We start from the raw sequence: 21,378 nt of genomic DNA, 5'->3' as shown, positions 1-21,378 counted from the left end.
TGTGTTGTTTTTACAGCATCAAGATAAGATAAGCTAAGACTTATTCCCACTGGGAAATTGTATGATGATGAAGATGTTGTTGTTGTTGTTAATGGTTTTTGTATGCGTTTATCCAGGAACCCACGAGATAGTTGTGGACGTGGACGACGACGGCATTATCTCCCTGAACTTTGAGTGCGCGGAGCTGACCGCGGAGTCCAAGTTCGTGTGGTCCAAGAACTACGAGGAGATCACTGACTCGACCCGCGTTACCGCCGAGACGACAGGGCACAAGTGAGTCTGTGATAATGATCTGATGTGTGAGACTTTTCTTTTTGGACTTGTAGCACTGCAGAGCGTTCCGATCAGTACTGTATATCTGTATGTCATGTGTGTCATAAATGTCTCGATGATTTGAAAATGGGGGACCCTGATGTAAACAAGACGAAAGTCTTTCTCTGGTCTGCATCCCCTTAACAATTGTTTGTATTGAGCCGTACTGTATTGTACCCATTCTGCAATCTGTTAATAAAGTTTTCAATCAATCAATCAATTAACCTGACACTGGGGTGTGTGTGTGTGTGTGTGTGTGTGTGTGTGTGTGTGTGTGTGTGTGTGTGTGTGTGTGTGTGTGTGTGTGTGTGTGTGTGTGTGTGTGTGTGTGTGTGTGTGTGTGTGTGTGTGTGTGTGTGTGTGTGTGTGTGTGTGTGTGTGTGTGTGTGTGTGTGTGTGTGTGTGTGTGTGTGTGTGTGTGTGTGTGTGTGTGTGTGTGTGTGTGTGTGTGTGTGTGTGTGTGTGTGTGTGTGTGTGTGTGTGTGTGTGTGCTTGCAGGTCCAAAGCCATTTTCAACACTCCCGCCCCAGAGGACGTTGGTATTTACTCTTGTGCCGTCACTCATACTGATGGTACCTCCTCCAGCTACGACCTCTCAGCCTGCGGTGAGTCACGCTCTGTGTACAGACCGCCAGAATAAACCAGGGGTACATTTCTGAAGTCACACTCTGTATACAGACCGCCAGAATAAACCAGGGGTACATTTCTGAAGTCACGCTCTGTGTACAGACCACCAGAATAAACCAGGGGTACATTTCTGAAGTCACGCTCTGTGTACAGACCGCCAACATAAACCAGGGGTACATTTCTGAAGTCACACTCTGTGTACAGACCGCCAACATAAACCAGGGGTACATTTCTGAGGTCACACTCTTTGTACAGACCGCCAGAATAAAAGTTCGAAGCTACCATGTTTTTTTTTCTTTTTTTTTATCAAAATAAATGTTAAAAAGTAGTGACTCAGTGACTTACCGGCACTTTTTTCTTTTTACCTACTGACCCCCTCTCTCTCTCTCTCTCTCTCTCTCTCTCTCTCTCTCTCTCTCTCTCTCTCTCTCTCTCTCTCTCTCTCTCTCTCTCTCTCTCTCTCTCTCTCTCTCTCTCTCTCATCCTTTACAGAATTTAAAAAGTTGCTGGAGCTCAGTCATGACCACAAATTCCCCTGTGAGTATCTCACAGCATCACACACACACACCACCAGTGCTCTCTCTCTCTCTCTCTCTGAGGGCGTCACAGGACTGACCTCTCCTCTCTGTACCTGCTCCACTCCCTCTCCCTCTCCTTCCAGTGATCCCCCTGAAGACGCAGCTGGCCGTGGAGCTCCAGGAGAAAGGCAGAGTTCGCTTCTGGCTGCAGGCGGAGATCTCAGAACTCGGCAAAGTCGACTACACGTTCAACGATGTCATGGTCTCTCAGGGAGAGGTCGGTGAACAGCAAAGGGACACAGTGGCTTGTGTTTTTTTCATGCATAATATGTATGATAGCCATGTACAATAATTATATTATAATGTGTATTCCGTATATGTATATATTTATCTACAACTGTTTGGATATATCTACATATATCCCTGTTCACATACCTGTATATATATATATATATATATATATATATATATATATATATATATATATATATATATATATATATATATATATATATATATGCCATCCCACTCTTATTAATTATACCACTGGCCAGTATGGCTTATCACCATAGTATATTTATACCTCTTTCACCTTCTACACGTTTTATACCTATTCATACCTGTATCACTGTATAGCATAAGTATACTGTATATACATCAGTTTAGCATATACTGTATTACCAGTAGCGTGTTATATATCACATTTAATCACTTGTTACTCCATATATTGTTAATGCTCTTTACTGTGCCAATTGCACTCTGGTTAGATGCCAACTTCTTTTCATTGTACTGTACTTGTGCTGTACACTGACAATACATTTGAATCTAATCTAATAATATCACACGGGTAGGTGTGGAAGGGGAGATCTGTCGCCCCTTGATATTTTTGTGGTTATATAAATTGAGACTTTGTTTTTTTGTCCGTGGGCAGAAATACAAGATGAACTTTGACAAGACCACCGGTGTGATCGAGCTGATCATGGAGAGTCTGACTCCAGAGGACGAGGGGACCTTCACCTTCCAGCTGCAGGACGGGAAGGCCACCAACCAGTCCAGCTTGGTGCTGATCGGAGACGGTGTGTTGATATCAACAAGCTGTTCCTCTCACTGCTGGACCGCTGTGTTACAGGGATGGGTCATGTTATAGGGATGGGTCATGGATGGGTCATGTTATAGGGATGGTCATGTTATAGGGATGAGTTATGTTATAGGGATGAGTTATGTTATAGGGATGGTAACTTATGTTATAGGGATGGTTATGTTACAGGGATGGTCATGTTATAGGGATGGGTCATGTTATAGGGATGGGTCATTATTTTCAAATATATATTTTTTTTAAATAATTTGTATGACTATCGTATTGTCTTGTTTTTACCAGCACCTGGTAGTAATGTGTTACTATTGCCAGAAGGTGGCGGTAATGCACTTAAGAGTTGTTTGCCAACCGTCATTAAACAACAAAAGAAAGAAAAGAACGAAAGAAAAGAAGAACCAGCCTACTAGTCCTTTTAGCCAATGATTACACACATTATTTACAAATGTAAACCAAACTTACATCAACTTGCACTAAAAACTCAGGTTTAGTTGGCACCTACAGACAGTCAAGAGTCCTTTCTCAGCACAATCCATGCTGTTCCTCATACTATGATACTACCTACCTCCTCTTTTACGATAGGGGCCAGTGCAGCCCCTAAAAGCAGAATAATCTCAAGTGTCTTTTCATTTAATTTCTAGTGTTCCACGCACTGCAGAAGGAATCTGCGTTCCAGAATAAGGAATGGCACAGAAAGCAAGGTATGGAATATTAGTGGCATCTCATAGGTCTTTATTTATTCATTTATTTGTTTGTTCATTCATAAAATGTATTAATTCATGTGCTAACATTTTGATGGCTGCCATGTTTGTCGTAGGTCCTCACTTCATTGAGTACTTGAGCTACGACGTGACTTCAGACTGCTGTGTCATCTTGAAATGCAAGGTGAGAGGAGAGCTGGCAACACGTTATATACCGCACTGCAGGGGTTCCCAGTTCATTTTCTGCCCGGTCCACTTTCTAGGATTCAAATGACTTGGCGGGCCAACCCCGACCCCCTCACCCCTACTGCGGTCAAGTGAGCCGTCTTTTGCTTTTGCGTGGTCAAGTGAGCCGCTCTTGTTTTTCGAGTGCACGATTAGTTCCAGGTTTACGGTAATGCATTCAAACAACCCTGGGAGGCTGTTGTAATGAACCGACGTGACTTTTGAACACAGTCTCGCAAGTAGATCTTACAGAAATACTTAATATGACATTGAATGCGCATCGAATCAATAGGACGTTTAGTCTAATCAATAGGACGTTTCGTATGTGCAGTATTATTGAACATCGAATCAATAGGACGCGCAGTATATTCGACCACTAAACAAAAGCTACAGACAATTCCACAGAGGAACACTTCCGGTGAGGATTTCAAAGTAAAGGATGGCATGTGGTTCATTTCTATTATTTCATAAGTAGTTTATTACACTGCCATGTTTGTACTTAATACTTCTCAAGACTACTTGCACAAATAATATTAACTACTTTTACTGTGTACTTTGAGTAATTTGAGTTTCAAAGTCCTTTTTATAGAACAATGAGTATTTTCGACTAACTTTGATGTGGGATAAAAAAAAAGATTTTCCCATAAGCACTTTATGAAACTGCCATGGTTGTACTTAGTACCCCTTAGACTACTTGTACAAATTATATGAAATATTTTTACTGTGTACTTTTTGAGTAATTTCAGTTTTAAAGTCCTCAGAATCAGCATTTTCAACTAACTTTGATGTGGGATAAAAAAAGATTTTCCCATAAGCACCTTATGAAACTGCCATGGTTGTACTTAGTACCTCTTAGACTACCTGTACAAATTATATGAAATATTTTTACTGTGTACTTTTTGAGTAATTTCAGTTTCAAAGTCCCCAGAATCAGCATTTTCGACTAACTTTGATGTGGGATAAAAAAAGATTTTCCCATAAGCACCTTATGAAACTGCCATGGTTGTACTTAGTACCTCTTAGACTACCTGTACAAATTATATGAAATATTTTTACTGTGTACTTTTTGAGTAATTTCAGTTTCAAAGTCCCCAGAATCAGCATTTTCGACTAACTTTGATGTGGGATAAAAAAACATTTTCCCATAAGCACCTTATGAAACTGCCATGGTTGTACTTAGTACCTCTTAGACTACCTGTACAAATTATATGAAATATTTTTACTGTGTACTTTTTGAGTAATTTCAGTTTCAAAGTCCCCAGAATCAGCATTTTCGACTAACTTTGATGTGGGATAAAAAAAGATTTTCCCATAAGCACCTTATGAAACTGCCATGGTTGTACTTAGTACCTCTTAGACTACGTGTACAAATTATATGAAATATTTTTACTGTGTACTTTTTGAGTAATTTGAGTTTCAAAGTCCCCAGAATCAGCATTTTCGACTAACTTTGATGTGGGATAAAAAAAGATTTTCCCATAAGCACCTTATGAAACTGCCATGGTTGTACTTAGTACCTCTTAGACTACGTGTACAAATTATATGAAATATTTTTACTGTGTACTTTTTGAGTAATTTGAGTTTCAAAGTCCCCAGAATCAGCATTTTCGACTAACTTTGATGTGGGATAAAAAAAGATTTTCCCATAAGCACCTTATGAAACTGCCATGGTTGTACTTAGTACCTCTTAGACTACCTGTACAAATTATATGAAATATTTTTACTGTGTACTTTTTGAGTAATTTCAGTTTCAAAGTCCCCAGAATCAGCATTTTCGACTAACTTTGATGTGGGATAAAAAAAGATTTTCCCATAAGCACCTTATGAACCTGCCATGGTTGTACTTAGTACCTCTTAGACTACGTGTACAAATTATATGAAATATTTTTACTGTGTACTTTTTGAGTAATTTCAGTTTCAAAGTCCCCAGAATCAGCATTTTCGACTAACTTTGATGTGGGATAAAAAAAGATTTTCCCATAAGCACCTTATGAAACTGCCATGGTTGTACTTAGTACCTCTTAGACTACCTGTACAAATTATATGAAATATTTTTACTGTGTACTTTTTGAGTAATTTGAGTTTCAAAGTCCTCAGAATCAGCATTTTCGACTAACTTTGATGTTGGATAAAAACAATTCTTCCCATAAGCACTTTATGAAACTGCCATGGTTGTACTTAGTACCTCTTAGACTACCTGTACAAATTATATGAAATATTTTTACTGTGTACTTTTTGAGTAATTTCAGTTTCAAAGTCCCCAGAATCAGCATTTTCGACTAACTTTGATGTGGGATAAAAAAAGATTTTCCCATAAGCACCTTATGAAACTGCCATGGTTGTACTTAGTACCTCTTAGACTACGTGTACAAATTATATGAAATATTTTTACTGTGTACTTTTTGAGTAATTTGAGTTTCAAAGTCCCCAGAATCAGCATTTTCTACTAACTTTGATGTGGGATAAAAAAAGATTTTCCCATAAGCACCTTATGAAACTGCCATGGTTGTACTTAGTACCTCTTAGACTACCTGTACAAATTATATGAAATATTTTTACTGTGTACTTTTTGAGTAATTTCAGTTTCAAAGTCCCCAGAATCAGCATTTTCGACTAACTTTGATGTGGGATAAAAAAAGATTTTCCCATAAGCACCTTATGAAACTGCCATGGTTGTACTTAGTACCTCTTAGACTACGTGTACAAATTATATGAAATATTTTTACTTTGTACTTTTTGAGTAATTTCAGTTTCAAAGTCCCCAGAATCAGCATTTTCGACTAACTTTGATGTTGGATAAAAAAAGATTTTCCCATAAGCACCTTATGAAACTGCCATGGTCTAAGAGGTACTAAGTACAACCATGGCAGTTTCATAAGGTGCTTATGGGAAAATCTTTTTTTATCCCACATCAAAGTTAGTCGAAAATGCTGATTCTGGGGACTTTGAAACTCAAATTACTCAAAAAGTACACAGTAAAAATATTTCATATAATTTGTACACGTAGTCTAAGAGGTACTAAGTACAACCATGGCAGTTTCATAAGGTGCTTATGGGAAAATCTTTTTTTATCCCACATCAAAGTTAGTCGAAAATGCTGATTCTGGGGACTTTGAAACTGAAATTACTCAAAAAGTACACAGTAAAAATATTTCATATAATTTGTACAGGTAGTCTAAGAGGTACTAAGTACAACCATGGCAGTTTCATAAGGTGCTTATGGGAAAATCTTTTTTTATCCCACATCAAAGTTAGTAGAAAATGCTGATTCTGGGGACTTTCAAACTCAAATTACTCAAAAAGTACACAGTAAAAATATTTCATATAATTTGTACACGTAGTCTAAGAGGTACTAAGTACAACCATGGCAGTTTCATAAGGTGCTTATGGGAAAATCTTTTTTTATCCCACATCAAAGTTAGTCGAAAATGCTGATTCTGGGGACTTTGAAACTGAAATTACTCAAAAAGTACACAGTAAAAATATTTCATATAATTTGTACAGGTAGTCTAAGAGGTACTAAGTACAACCATGGCAGTTTCATAAGGTGCTTATGGGAAAATCTTTTTTTATCCCACATCAAAGTTAGTCGAAAATGCTGATTCTGGGGACTTTGAAACTCAAATTACTCAAAAAGTACACAGTAAAAATATTTCATATAATTTGTACACGTAGTCTAAGAGGTACTAAGTACAACCATGGCAGTTTCATAAGGTGCTTATGGGAAAATCTTTTTTTATCCCACATCAAAGTTAGTCGAAAATGCTGATTCTGGGGACTTTGAAACTGAAATTACTCAAAAAGTACACAGTAAAAATATTTCATATAATTTGTACAGGTAGTCTAAGAGGTACTAAGTACAACCATGGCAGTTTCATAAGGTGCTTATGGGAAAATCTTTTTTTTATCCCACATCAAAGTTAGTCGAAAATGCTGATTCTGGGGACTTTAAAACTGAAATTACTCAAAAAGTACACAGTAAAAATATTTCATATAATTTGTACAAGTAGTCTAAGAGGTACTAAGTACAACCATGGCAGTTTCATAAGGTGCTTATGGGAAAATCTTTTTTTATCCCACATCAAAGTTAGTCGAAAATGCTGATTCTGGGGACTTTGAAACTCAAATTACTCAAAAAGTACACAGTAAAAATATTTCATATAATTTGTACACGTAGTCTAAGAGGTACTAAGTACAACCATGGCAGTTTCATAAGGTGCTTATGGGAAAATCTTTTTTTATCCCACATCAAAGTTAGTCGAAAATGCTGATTCTGGGGACTTTGAAACTGAAATTACTCAAAAAGTACACAGTAAAAATATTTCATATAATTTGTACAAGTAGTCTAAGAGGTACTAAGTACAACCATGGAAGTTTCATAAAGTGCTTATGGGAAAATCTTTTTTTATACCACATCAAAGTTAGTCGAAAATGCTGATTCTGAGGACTTTGAAACTCAAATTACTCAAAAAGTACACAGTAAAAATATTTCATATAATTTGTACAAGTAGTCTAAGAGGTACTAAGTACAACCATGGCAGTTTCATAAAGTGCTTATGGGAAAACCTTTTTTTTTATCCCACATCAAAGTTAGTCGAAAATACTCATTGTTCTATAAAAAGGACTTTGAAACTCAAATTACTCAAAGTACACAGTAAAAGTAGTTAATATTATTTGTGCAAGTAGTCTTGAGAAGTATTAAGTACAAACATGGCAGTGTAATAAACTACTTATGAAATAATAGAAATGAACCACATGCCATCCTTTACTTTGAAATCCTCACCGGAAGTGTTCCTCTGTGGAATTGTCTGTAGCTTTAGTTTAGTGATCGAATATACTGCGCGTCCTATTGATTCGATGTTCAATAATACTGCACATACGAAACGTCCTATTGATTAGACTAAACGTCCTATTGATTCGATGCGCATTCAATGTCATATTAAGTATTTCTGTAAGATCTACTTGTGAGACTGTGTTCAAAAGTCACGTCGGTTCATTACAACAGCGTCCCAGGCTTGTTTTAATGCATTACCGTAAACCTGGAACTAATCGCGCACTCGAAAAACAAGAGCGGCTCACTTGACCACGCAAAAGCAAAAGACGGCTCACTTGACCGCAGTTCACCCCTCCCTCATTCAAAATGCAGACATAGGCTATGTGAGAAGAACAGAGTTTATTTTGAACAGCTTGTCATTTCAGTTGCATGAAATGCAAGTCCAAATGTAACATTCCATATTTTATTTATAAGGAGCATCACATTTGCGCAATTATAGCCTACTGCTGGAAACAATTTAATAGAACTTTGCCGGGCCAAATTAAAATGCCTTGCGGGCCTGATGTGGCCCGTGGGCCGCCTATTGGGAACCCCTGGCGTACTGTATATAGTTCTAGTAACACGTTATATACTGTACTGTATATAGTTCTAGTAACACGTTATATACTGTACTGTATATAGTTCTAGTAACACGTTATATACTGTACTGTATATAGTTATAGTAACACGTTATACTGTATAGTGTATACTGTACTGTATATAGTTCTAGTAACACGTTATATACTGTACTGTATATAGTTACGTATATGATGAAATAGATAGAACACAGTTCATACAATTCTGTTACACCAAGTAAAAAATTAAGTATACTTGAGTATATTTTCTGAAAATATAGTTTGTATACATTTTATGTATTGAAAAGGTATACTCGAGTTGTGTTAAATTCAAGTTGTAATTAGTGTGTTAAAGGTTGTACTTAAATTATGTGCTTAAATATATTGAAATTACGCGTTTGATATGTGTTGGGTTACTTTTGCTTACACTTTTAATAATAAACGTCTGTTTATTTACACTTACAGCATACTAATGATGATCATACTAAACTTGTGCTTTGAATTAGTACACAAAAGCATGTAAGAAGTACTCTCAGAAAGAGGGGTATAAATGTACTTTTAACACACTTAAAAATATACTTTCAGTATGGAAAAAGAAAACAATTTGACAATGGTATTCTGTTACACACTTTTTAACAGTGCAGTTTTTGTACTTTGTTAGGTTGGCAACATCAAGAAGGAGACGGTTGCTCTGTGGTACAAAGATGGCCGTGAGATCAAGGCTGACGAGTCGCTGTCCTTCACCGAGGGAGTCCTAAACCTGGAGATCGCTCAGGTAAGAGGATGAGGACGGGTCGGGGGGGGGGGGGGGGGGCCTGTGGAATTGCATGTGTGTACCTGTATATCTTTGTATTCTATTGTATGACTGTTAATGTGAAGTCACTGCATCATTGTCAATGTTATTTCATTTGCATTTATATGTAATATATATGTAAACCGTGCCATTGTTGCATTTTTGTTTTATGTTCACATTGTAAGTATCTCATGACGCATCATTCCTTCCCTTGAATCCTTGGTCCACAAGATACGCTGTACAAAACTTGTAAGTCGCTTTGGATAAAAGCGTCGGCTAAAGGATAAAATGTAAATGTAAATATGCTGTTGAGTTGAATTGGAACACATAATATGAGGTCTTTAAAGGGGAACTAAGGCCCCTAGAAGGTCTTTAAAGGTCAGTTTCAGAATTCATACAAATTATTCCTATGGTCTCAGACAGTCTAAAAATATTAGTGAACATGAACAATTCTCTCCAAAATCCAAAACCTAGAGTGATAAAATGTGTGATGTCATCAGGTATAAAGTCTGAAGCTGCTCCATAGACCATGAATTTGGAGAGATGGTAACTGTGACACTGAGAGCAGCCAGGACAATGTTCTGAGTGTACAGGTCGATTTTCTGTTTCAGAACTGAGAACTGTGATGACTTCACAAGTTTGCGTCTTACTTCTCTTGGTTTCTGGCTTCGGGGGAGAGACTATAGCTCATGTTCACAGACATTGTTGATTGAACTTTCCGAGGCCATGGAATGGACATGTTGGAATTCTTAAAAAGTGGTGTTCCCCTTTTAAAGCGACAGTTCACTCAAAATAAATAAATAAAAAGATATTCTTCCTCTTTTACCCCAAGTGAAAAAAGATCAACAGCAACGTCTCCTTCTAGAAATCATGACATGGTTGCTCAATGTAATCCACAGACCTTGGTGTCAACAGTTATTCATTAAGAACTGTTATGGCGGGTGCACTTTGGTAGAAAATAGTTCCCAATGAAACTGTCCACGACAAGGTTTGTGGACCTTGAGATCATTCCATTCAGCTCTGTTGTATTGGAGTGACAGCAAACATCTCTACAATCTAAACTCAGCAAAATCACTCTGCGATTATCTGGATGGATAGATAGCACTCTGGGTAAGAGGAAAGTGTGTTTTTATACATTTTGGGTGAATTGCTTCTTTAAGAAGTATTCTGTACTTAAAGGATCACACCAGTCTTAATTTTGACTCCTCTCCATTACCAGAGGTTGTCCCAGTCTTTAACTAATGTTGTGTTCAGAGGTGTACAAAGTGTATGTTCTGGTATATCTCAGCCTACCTTTCACACCGCCCTTGATGTTGCAAAGGGGTGGAAATACACTCCATGAAACTTGAAAGTCGCCAGGCATACTGTAGGTAATCCATCCTTGTTGGTTCACCATGCAGGGCTTGCAGTAGAGTGCAACATGTAGAGCTTGTAGTAGAGTGTTGGTGAAAGTAAAACGACCCAGTGGTTTTCAGATGGCTGAGTTAGTCAAAACAACAAACAACTTTCAAGTCTCACGGAGGATCTTCCACCCCTTTTCAATGTCAGTGTGAAATGTGAATGGTGTTTAGTAAGGCAGGCTGAGATCAGCTAAAACACACACTTACAAACACACAATTAGTCCACATTAGACTGATATGGTCCTTTAATTAAAAGACTGTTTTAATTTAGTTTAACAACAATTAATTTGTTTCTTGATTACATTCCATTCCATAGTATGGGACCTAACCCATGGGACCTATGAGACTACACTTAATTCAATTAAATTCACACCTGATTTGAAACACAGTGATGACCAACCGCCATTGCATTTGTAACTACCTTTCTTTTCTCCGTATTTTTTCTGTCCTTTTGTCTCTCTAGTGTTGCATTTGAATCTTTTCTATTCTGTGCGTCTCTCGTGAGTCTTCGTCACCATCCTCATTGTCGTCATCGCCGCCCGTGTGTGCCCATGGTGTATGTCAACGTGACATGGTGTGACTATGTGCTGGTGTTCTATGGGGCACCGGGTGTGCTGATGCGCTTCCCCTCATCATGCGTGGAATTACTTTATACACACAGCAGGATTTGCTTTGTACAGACACAAATAACATGTAACGCTGTCCTGGATCAGCGTGTACATATGGTAAATATGCCACCTACTGTACAGACGCAATGCCCAAGTAAAAGAAAAATAAAAAAATTATTATACTTAAAGGAACACGCCAACATTTTGGGAAATTAGCTTATCGTCTTCTCCAGAGAGAGACAAGAAGATAGATACCAGTTTCCTCTCTGTGCGTTCAGTAGAAAGCTATCTGGCTGCATGTTAGCCTAGCTTAGCACAATCAATGGAAGTGGACAGTGCCGGTTAGCCTAGGCATTGTCCGACTAACTCCTCTCCCGAAGGCTAACCGGTCATGTCCGCTTCCATTCATTGTGCTAAGCTAGGCTAACGTGCAGCCAGATAGCTTTCTACTGAACGCACAGAGAGGAAACTGGTATCCATCTTATTGTCTCTCTGGAGAAGACGGTAAGCTAATTTCCCCAAATGTTGGCGTGTTCTTTTTAAGTATACTTTTCTGTAAGTATAGTTTGTGTATACTATAGTGTACATTTTCAGAAAGTATACTAAAGTTATGTTACATTGAAACCACTTAAGTTGTAACTTTGTGTTAAAAGTTATACTTCAGATATACCAAAATATATTGAAATGTCCTTTTGCTGTATTTTTGCTTCTGCTTACCAAAATAGTACACTTTATTGTCAGTGTTTGCGGGTGGTAAGCCGGTGGGGTATGACTATGAGTCCTGGTCATTGCAACAGCGACTCCCACTGGTCAGTCGGGGGACCTGTTCGGGGGTTAGTAAGTAACCAGAGATGCATCAAAAGTATCATTTCAATATATTTAAGTACAACTTTTAATACACCAAGTGCAACTTAAGTGGTTTCAATTAAACACAAATTAAGTATACTTTCCGAAAATATTAATGTACTTTTTTTTTTTTGGGTATGCAACTGTAGCTGTGATTGGTCAGAGCGTCTCTCTACAGAATAACATTTACCATCTGTACGCGGCAGCTCCAGGCATCTGTACTGTAGCTATACATGACTTGTGTGTCCAATGATGAGAGGAAGACGTGTCGGCGCGACCTGACGTTCCCCAGAGCCCCCAGGAGCAGAGTGTAAACGTGCAACATCTGTCCCCTTTCAGCGCGGCTCTGCTGGAGCCGCCGGCGCAGAGGTAGCGGACAAAGCTGATGACGTGATCCGGAGAAGACTTAAAGTGGGATCAATTATCAGTTTTCACCATAAGGCCCACACACGGCCTTCTCTGGTTTTGTAGTTTTTCGCCTGAGAATGTTCTTTTTGTTGTCGTTATTGTCGTTGTCTTTGACTTTTTTGCGTTTTTCCGTCACATATACTGTACGTGTGTCCTGCAGCACCCATGGCAGGAGAGAAAAGCTTGACTTTTCTGTGTTAATACAAATGATGTTCCTTTTACGGACGGCGGTGCTCAGTGTCGGTTCTGACTACTGTATGTATACCTTTCGCATTCTCTTCTAGATCTCCAAGAAAGACGCCGGCGAATATGAGATCGTTCTGAAGGACGACAGAGGAAAGGACACGTCCCAGTTGAATTTGGTAGATCAAGGTAGCCGTGCAGAGACAGACACAGTTCTCACTAGCCTATACTGTACTTACAAGTGTTCTTTATTTCATTGATGATGATCATTGATTACACGGTTTTCTCTTTTCAAGGTTTCAAGGACATGATGAATAAAGTTTTCAGCGTTATTGGTAAGAATGAGAATACTATCCTACTGTGTACCAAACACATCCCAAGTCAAGGATTAGTATATCTTCATATATTCTCAATAATATTATGTGTTAAATGTATATTTCTACCTATGTACCTTTCTGAGAGTATACGTGCAATGTATTTTTAGTACTTTAGTAAACCTTGGTTATATTTTAGTGAGCTTATTAAACGTGTACTATTTTGGTAACCAAAAATACATCAAACGTAAACATTTTATTTATTTAAAGGAACACTCCAACATTTTGGGAAATTAGCTTATTTGCCATCTACCCTGGAGTTAGACAAGAAGATACATGCCTTCTTCTTCTCTGTGCATGCAGTAGGAGTAGGAAGACGCGCACCAGTTAGCCTAGCTTAGCGTCAGTAACTGGAAGTAGGTTCCTCCATTAGCCTAGTTCCCAACGTCTTCCTACTCCTACTGCATGCACAGAGAAGAAAAAGGTATGTATCTTCCAGGCACGTGCACACATAGAGCCCAAGGGGTGCTTGAGCACCTGCCCTTTTGAGCCTCATAGAAAAGTGCCATTTTTAAAAATTTTACCTTTTACCTAATACAGAATATACAGCACTTCTTGGGGTCTGTAGGGTAAGCACTTATTCCTTCCCCCTTTGAACATTTATGGAGATGTATGGGCCTTTTAAGTCAGTGATAAAAGTGTCTTTCAAGGATAAGTGAGCTCCTGCACTGATTATTATAGTTCAATATTCAATATGTGATCACCAAAACCCCCCAAATAATACAGTATATTATGCTAGTGACATGGAAACCCCGTAGAACCCCTGCGCACAATGTTTTAATTCAGTCGTTTTCTTTTCTGGAGAAATAAAACACGTGAATGTTGTTCTCACTGTGGTGTTTCTCCGCAGCGAACTCCTCCACACCGCTGAAGATCACCAGCACAGATGAGGGCATCCGCCTGTACACCTTCGTCAGCCATTATAGCGACCTGCTCCAAGTGACCTGGCAATACAAGTGAGTCCTCCCCTTGACTTAGGCCTCGTCCACGCGTGCAGGTGTTTCTAAAGACACCTTTTTCACCCCTCCGTTTTCAAAGAAGTTCCCGTCCACGCCAACTGTTTCAGATCATCTCTCTGTTGACATTACATAACTCAAAAACGCACATATGAACTGACCTGATGGCAGGCTGCAGGGAACTCTCCCGCGGAGAAATACTTTAACTCTGTTTCACCCATAGACATCTACAGGTGAAACAGAGTTTAAAAAAATTTCAACCCTGGAAGGCATTTTCAAAATGCTTAGTTTTAGGTGACCTAAAACTCTGTTTTCAGTATCTTATTAAGGCTACGTTTAGACGGAGAGAGTCTGAACAGAAACCGCAAAAGTCGTCTTACGGTCTCACTTTTAATTTTGCGTTTAGACTAGCGTTTTGGGATGGAATTCTGCGTGCAGACGACGCTGTAACAACTCGAGACGACTGAGCCCCACTGTCACACGATTGGCGCATATGTCACATGACGTGCTGTGAAGACCCGCCCTACTCTGCCTCTGATTAGCAGACTGTGGGTGGGGAATGTGATTGGACCAAAGCAGAGTCACTCACAGACAGTGGGTCCAGTACTAATAGTTGTGATAGCCGCGGGACAGATTCTTGTGTATTTAAAAGTACTGCCAGCCAATGTAGCCTTCACTCAGGTGATCGCCATGGATAGAATCAGACATGCTTTGTTTACGCTTCTAGGCTACTGGCGCATGCCTGTGATGTAAGCAGTACGTGCGACGAGAGCCTTGACAACCCTTTCGTCATCGTTTTATGCGGTTTGACAGTTTAGATGATAGCGCAAAGGTTTATCGTTTCTAGGAATTCCACCCTGGAAGGTGGTCTCACTTTTTTACGGTTTCACCCCGTAAAAACGCTGTTTCCGTATAAACGAAAGGCACATCCGAAAAAATATTTTTGCGGATTCACCTGCTAGCGTTTCCGTCTAAACAGGGCCTGAGATTTTTGTCATTTTCATGTGGACGGGAAGTCAAAACGCAGAGGAAAATATCTGTGTATGTATGGACAAGGATATGGGGGGGGGGTGTTGTACATACAGTCACTCACCTTTTTTTTTTAAATTTATTTTTTGGCGTTTTATCGCTTTATTTCTACTGGGCAGTCCAGTAGGGAGAGACAGATGAGGAATGGGAGACAGAGTGGGGGGAAGACATTCGGCAAATAACGACGGGTTCGGGAGTCGAACCCGGGTCGGCCGTGTCGCCACTGGGGCTGCCCCTCAGTCACTCATCTTTGTATTTTCCCTCTCATAGAAGTCTCCGGTGGGACATGTGTGACATGTGTACAGCACACTCACCAACCATTTCCTATTTTCTCTCCGACAGGGAGTCAGCCATCGCCTTCACTGACCGCATCAAGAGCGGTGTGATCGGAGAGCAGCTGTGGCTGCAGATCTCAGAGCCCACCGAGAAAGACATCGGAAACTACACCATCGAGTTCCACGACGGGAAGGGAGGCCTGCGGAGGACGGTTGAGTTGGCTGGCCAAGGTGAGACTAGTGTGGGAAGGTCACGTTTGAACACGCACATCCCAGGAGGCACACGTTGGCTAATATTGAACAATTCAGAGTGGTGCCAAATTCAAATAGATATTTGCATGTTGCAGTGTTGACGCCAGTCTGTCGTATATGTACAGTCAGTTCATAACATCCGTTTCCACCCCACATCGTTTCAGTTTGTTGGCTTGAGATGGCTAGCTAGTTAGCCGTAATGGTTAGCTAGTTAGCCAACGTTAGCTTTATCTTTTTATCAAGGCAGCTCATTTGTGTTTCTAAATACATCAAACTAATTGTACATTCAACGACAAGATTGATGTTACCATTTTGAAATAATAATAATTATTATTATTATTATTATTATTAAATGAGTAATTAATGCATTCTGAACATCCAGTTAATGTAAATCGAAACCCAAAACAATAGAGAGATCACACACTATGTGGACAATTCTGCTGTGCAAATCCTGAAGAACAAGGAGTTCTGTAGTAGGAATACAAATTTGGTGAATTAAATAAAGGTTGTTCTAAAAACCTAGTCTTGCTTTCTTGTACATAATTGTTCTATGAAGACTGACTCCTCATTGCTCTATAATGACTGCATACTTAACATCCTCTTGTTCTTTCACAGCGTTTGATGATGCGTATGCAGAATTCCAGAGGCTCAAGTAAGTTACCTAAAGCCTTTTTTAATATACAAGTATACTTTAGTTATTTATTTCTTATGTATTCAGAAAGTTGTGTTAAATTGAAAGCACAGTTGTGCTAGTGTGTTGTGTTAAAGGTTGTCCTTAAGATGTGCTTAAATAAAGTGCAGTATATGAAAGCATATAAGAAGTACCAAAAACAAATTGCAAGTATATACATGGGTAGAGATATACTTTTAACACACTTTATATAATAAAAATATACTTTCAGTTTGGAAAAATATAGCTTACTAAAATGTACTAAATGCATTTGATCTAATTAGTTGTTTCTACTTTCAGAGCGGCTGCTATTGCAGAGAGAAGTAAGTACGATTACTTTAGTCGTTATTAAATGTATTCAAGTGCTAAAAACAACAAGTACTTGTTGAACACCATGTCCTCGTATTATTCAAATGATTTGTTGAATCTGCGGTTTGGTGGGTCGGTTCTGCCTCTTTAAAAATTAAAATAAAGGATGTTTGCTTTGAAACGTAGTGTATGACGTCTGCCAAAAATAGAAATACTCAAGCAATGAAAAGATACCTCAAAACTGTATTTAAAGTGATAATGTGTAATTTTTCTATTAATCAAGTTCTGGAGCATACACAGGAACAAATCGAGAAAAAGAATGCACACAGATCCCACAGATCAAAGGGGCTCATGGGAAATGTATTAAAAACACAATTACACATCATCGCTTTAGTGCAGTACGCGTCATTAAAAGTACTTTCTTCTCCATGTCTGAATGGCGTTTGATACTGAGAGTATGAGGAATGTAGTTGCAGAAATCCACTCCACTGTCAGTACAGCCATAGATATATATAGAACACTAGATAGCTTGCCCGCGCTGCCGGCCAATGGAGAGCGACGTCACTGAACCGCCGCCATCTTGCTCCAGTTAGCCTTGAGTGAGAGTGAGTGAGCTGCACAGACAAAAATACTCATAACTCGCTGAAATATTGACGGATTTACAAACGGTTTGGTTTATTACAAGCATTATTAACGTGGCTATGATTCAAGTGGTTTGTAAAAAAAAACATCTTTAATTTTTATTTTATTTTTATAAGTATGCAGTATCATAACTACATCTTTGATGTTTATAGCAAACCAACCCGTTTGTAAATCCGTCAATATTTCAGCGAGTTATGAGTATTTATGTCTGTGCAGCTCACTCACTCTCACTCAAGGCTAACTGGAGCAAGATGGCGGCGGTTCAGTGACGCTGGTGACTCCGCCTTAAGCTATCTAGTGTTCTATAGATATCTATCAGCACAGCCTCTACTGTGGGGCGACGGCTCCACTCACAGTACAGCCAGACCTGGGGAAGGGTTTTACATTATGACAGACATTATGTACCTACGTTTGCTGATGATGTGATGGTGTTTGTTTCAGATCGTGCTCGAGTAGCAGGAGGTCTGCCTGATGTTGTTACCATTCAAGAGGGCAAGGTAAGTTGCTTCAGCTGGTCTCTGTTGTTTCAGTCTGGCTATAGAGCTCAAACTATGCAATTTGACGCTGTGTATATATACATTTTATTGAAGGAGACAAGCACAAATAATACATTTGTAAACTACTGATGAGGAGTTGGTGGCAGTCAACCGGCACCCACTAACCGGTCTGACCCTTTAGCTCAGCTGGTTAGTGCGGCCTCCTGTGGATCCTATGGTCCCAGATTCAAATCCACTTGGTTAAACATTCATATCATGGACTCTTCAGATGTAGAACCATATAATTCAGTTTTTAAATATATTTTAACAGCCCATGTTAATTTCTTATAGTTAATGCTGGGCGGTATGGCCAAAATAGCATATTGCATATATTTACGTATTTATTTATATACATATTTTTTTTACAGCTATTTATATAGCTGTATTTGACAGTGTTTAGTTTTTCCAGTACAAAATTACAATGTGATACGGCATAGTTATATTTTTTATGTAAAATTTCTTTATCAAAAGGCTCTTGAAATTAGTATCCAGAGCTGTTTTTTTTTTTTTATCTTCCCGGGCTGCCTGTATTCGAAACCCAACCAGTTCATGTTTCCGCGTTCGCGTTTTGCGCTCTGATTGGCCACTGATGTTTCTGGTCGCACCAATCGTGTGACAGCAAGTTCTTTTGCCGGTTAAGCTTAGGCACTCTTTCGAAGTTGGTTAAGCTTAGAGTTTGTCTTAGAGCAGGGCGATAGAACGCCAGCCCTGATTCCAAACTCTAACCTTAACCAACTTCGAAAGAGTCGCCTAAGCTTAACCAGTGATAAACTAGGCGTTAGGTAGTTTGCTGCTGGTTGAGGCGGAAATGGGCGCGCCACGCGATTGGGCGCACATGTCACATGACCAGAAACGTCAGTGGCCAATCAGATCGCACCAGAAACGGCAGTGGCCAATCAGATTCGCAAAACGCGAACGCGGAAGCATGAACCGGTTGGGTTTCGAATAGACGCTCCCCGGGCCCCCTCTCATTATGTCTGTCCCCTGAGAGGGTTTGGAGCCCAAAGCACTTTCTTGGCCCTGGGGGCCGCCTAGTGGCATAATCCAGCCATGACACCCGTCCCTCTGTGGGCGTACATACATAACACTGCCGACTGTCTCCTCTGCTGCAGGCCCTCAACCTCACCTGCAACATCTCGGGCGAGCCCGTGCCGGAGGTCACCTGGCTGAAGAACGACCGGGAGATGGTGTCGGACGACCACTACATCCTGAAGTTCGAGGCGGGCAAGTTCGCCAGCTTCACCATCACCACCGTCACCACGGCCGACTCCGGCAAGTACAGCATCCTGGTGAAGAACAAGTACGGCACAGAGAGCGGGGACTTCACCGTAAGTGTCTTCACCCTGGACGAGTTGGCCGCCAAGAGCAAAGGGAGCAAATAAAGGAGGCCCCAGAATCGTGAAGTAAATAAATGTATGTAAAACAAACAAAAAAATAGAAAACGACAACGACAACAAACAAAAAAAAACGATACAGAAAAAGAAGCATTGAAGGTTTGTTAAGCGTATACACAGGAACTTGAGGTGTATACAGTTGATGACCTGAGCATGAAATGTCCATGCTTCAGAAGAGAGAGTGCATTAGAAAGTCAGAAAGTTGCAACAGAAAAATAAATAAATACATGTACACCATTGGTCCAATGATATCCTATCGAAAGCATTGTTAGCTGATAGTAACATTATGCCCACCCCCCCCCCCCCCCCCCAAAAAAAACATTGTTTAAATTTCAGTTGATTTTTGTTTGTTTTTGTGAAGTTGAAACGGGTCAAGCGGAGAGGCCTGTATCAAATGTGATTTGCTGTAGTAGATGCACTGAAAAGGGTGACGGCCTAAAAGACATGTGGAGGTAACTGTACTACCGTCAGTCACACACTAGGTGGAGGCAGAGTGACGATGAACTGGGTTTCCCTGTGGTGTTGGATTTGAGTGGATTCTGCTGTACGATTCTCGTGTGATGTTCCATCTCACCCATAACCACCTGTAGTGACATGACACCATCACATCACTTGCCTTTTTTGTGTGTTGTGAACTTGTGAATAATGTCACCTCCCGTTGTGATTCAGTCAGCTCTGTTCATGTTAATGTATCACAACCATCACTGTTATTTAGCATCGTTTATGACATCACCTCATTAGTTATTCGTGATTATGTTGCATTGATGATGTTCTCAATCAATTTAAGTGGTGATCCCACATCCACTGCTATTTATTTATGATTTCAACAACGCTGTCACTATCAAGTCAGTGGTGATTATTGCATCACTTCCTTTGCCCCTCCCCCCCTGTCTCTGGAAAATGACTAATAAAAAGAGCATGTATTCCCTTCTGTTGAGTGACTCCACTTTGTCTTGATGCCTTTATCCCCCTGTCCCCTTCACTGTTCCCTCTCTCTCTCCCCTACTCCCTGTCCCCTTCACTGTTCCCTCTCTCTCTCCCCTACTCCCTGTGCCCTTCACTGTTCCCTCTCTCTCTCCCCTACTCCCTGTGCCCTTCACTGTTCCCTCTCTCTCTCCCCTACTCCCTGTCCCCTTCACTGTTCCCTCTCTCTCTCCCCTACTCCCTGTGCCCTTCACTGTTCCCTCTCTCTCTCCCCTACTCCCTGTGCCCTTCACTGTTCCCTCTCTCTCTCTCCCCTACACCCTGTGCCCTTCACTGTTCCCTCTCTCTCTCCCCTACTCCCTGTTCCCTTCACTGTTCCCTCTCTCTTCCCTACTCCCTGTGCCCTTCACTGTTCCCTCTATCTTCCCTGTCCCCTTCACTGTTCCCTCTCTCTTCCCTACTCCCTGTGCCCTTCACTGTTCCCTCTCTCTTCCCTTCACTTTTCCCTCTTCACTCTCTCCCCTACTCCCTGTGCCCTTCACTGTTCCCTCTCTCTCTTCCCTACTCCCTGTGCCCTTCACTGTTCTCTCTCTCTCTCCCCTACTCCCTGTGCCCTTCACTGTTCCCTCTCTCTCTCCCCTACTCCCTGTGCCCTTCACTGTTCCCTCTCTCTCTCCCCTACTCCCTGTGCCCTTCACTGTTCCCTCTCTCTCTTCCCTACTCCCTGTGCCCTTCACTGTTCCCTCTCTCTCTTCCCTACTCCCTGTTCCCTCTCTCTCTCCCCTACTCACTGTTCCCTCTCTCTCTTCCCTACTCCCTGTTCCCTCTCTCTCTCCCCTACTCACTGTTCCCTTCACTGTTCCCTCTCTCTTCCCTTCACTGTTCCCTCTCTCTTTTCCCTACTCCCTGTGCCCT

At 40.4% G+C, this 21,378-nt stretch overlaps 1 protein-coding gene across 1 annotated transcript in view; it reads left to right on the top strand.

The window, feature by feature from the left end:
• Positions 1-19,663, top strand: part of myom1b (myomesin 1b) — a gene marked incomplete at its 5' end in the record, with an annotated part of 87,223 nt that extends 67,560 nt beyond the window's left edge. Inside the window, 16 exons of the mRNA XM_084326431.1 lie at positions 117-273; positions 811-917; positions 1,432-1,476; positions 1,601-1,734; positions 2,389-2,533; positions 3,192-3,251; positions 3,368-3,435; positions 9,526-9,639; positions 13,204-13,291; positions 13,399-13,437; positions 14,327-14,432; positions 15,804-15,967; positions 16,604-16,640; positions 16,959-16,981; positions 18,051-18,106; positions 19,258-19,663. Of these exons, the coding sequence (XP_084182557.1) occupies positions 117-273; positions 811-917; positions 1,432-1,476; positions 1,601-1,734; positions 2,389-2,533; positions 3,192-3,251; positions 3,368-3,435; positions 9,526-9,639; positions 13,204-13,291; positions 13,399-13,437; positions 14,327-14,432; positions 15,804-15,967; positions 16,604-16,640; positions 16,959-16,981; positions 18,051-18,106; positions 19,258-19,527 (1,613 nt within the window). The 3' untranslated portion in view covers positions 19,528-19,663. The remainder of the gene's footprint in view (positions 1-116; positions 274-810; positions 918-1,431; positions 1,477-1,600; positions 1,735-2,388; positions 2,534-3,191; positions 3,252-3,367; positions 3,436-9,525; positions 9,640-13,203; positions 13,292-13,398; positions 13,438-14,326; positions 14,433-15,803; positions 15,968-16,603; positions 16,641-16,958; positions 16,982-18,050; positions 18,107-19,257) is intronic.
• Positions 19,664-21,378: the final 1,715 nt, after the last annotated feature.

Source organism: Notolepis coatsorum (genome assembly GCF_963971535.1).
Source record: "Notolepis coatsorum genome assembly, chromosome: 12".
In the NCBI taxonomy this organism is placed as follows: Eukaryota; Metazoa; Chordata; class Actinopteri; order Aulopiformes; family Paralepididae; genus Notolepis; species Notolepis coatsorum.
The sequence above is the reverse complement of the archived record's forward strand: the minus strand, read 5'-3'. Positions and strand labels throughout refer to the sequence as shown.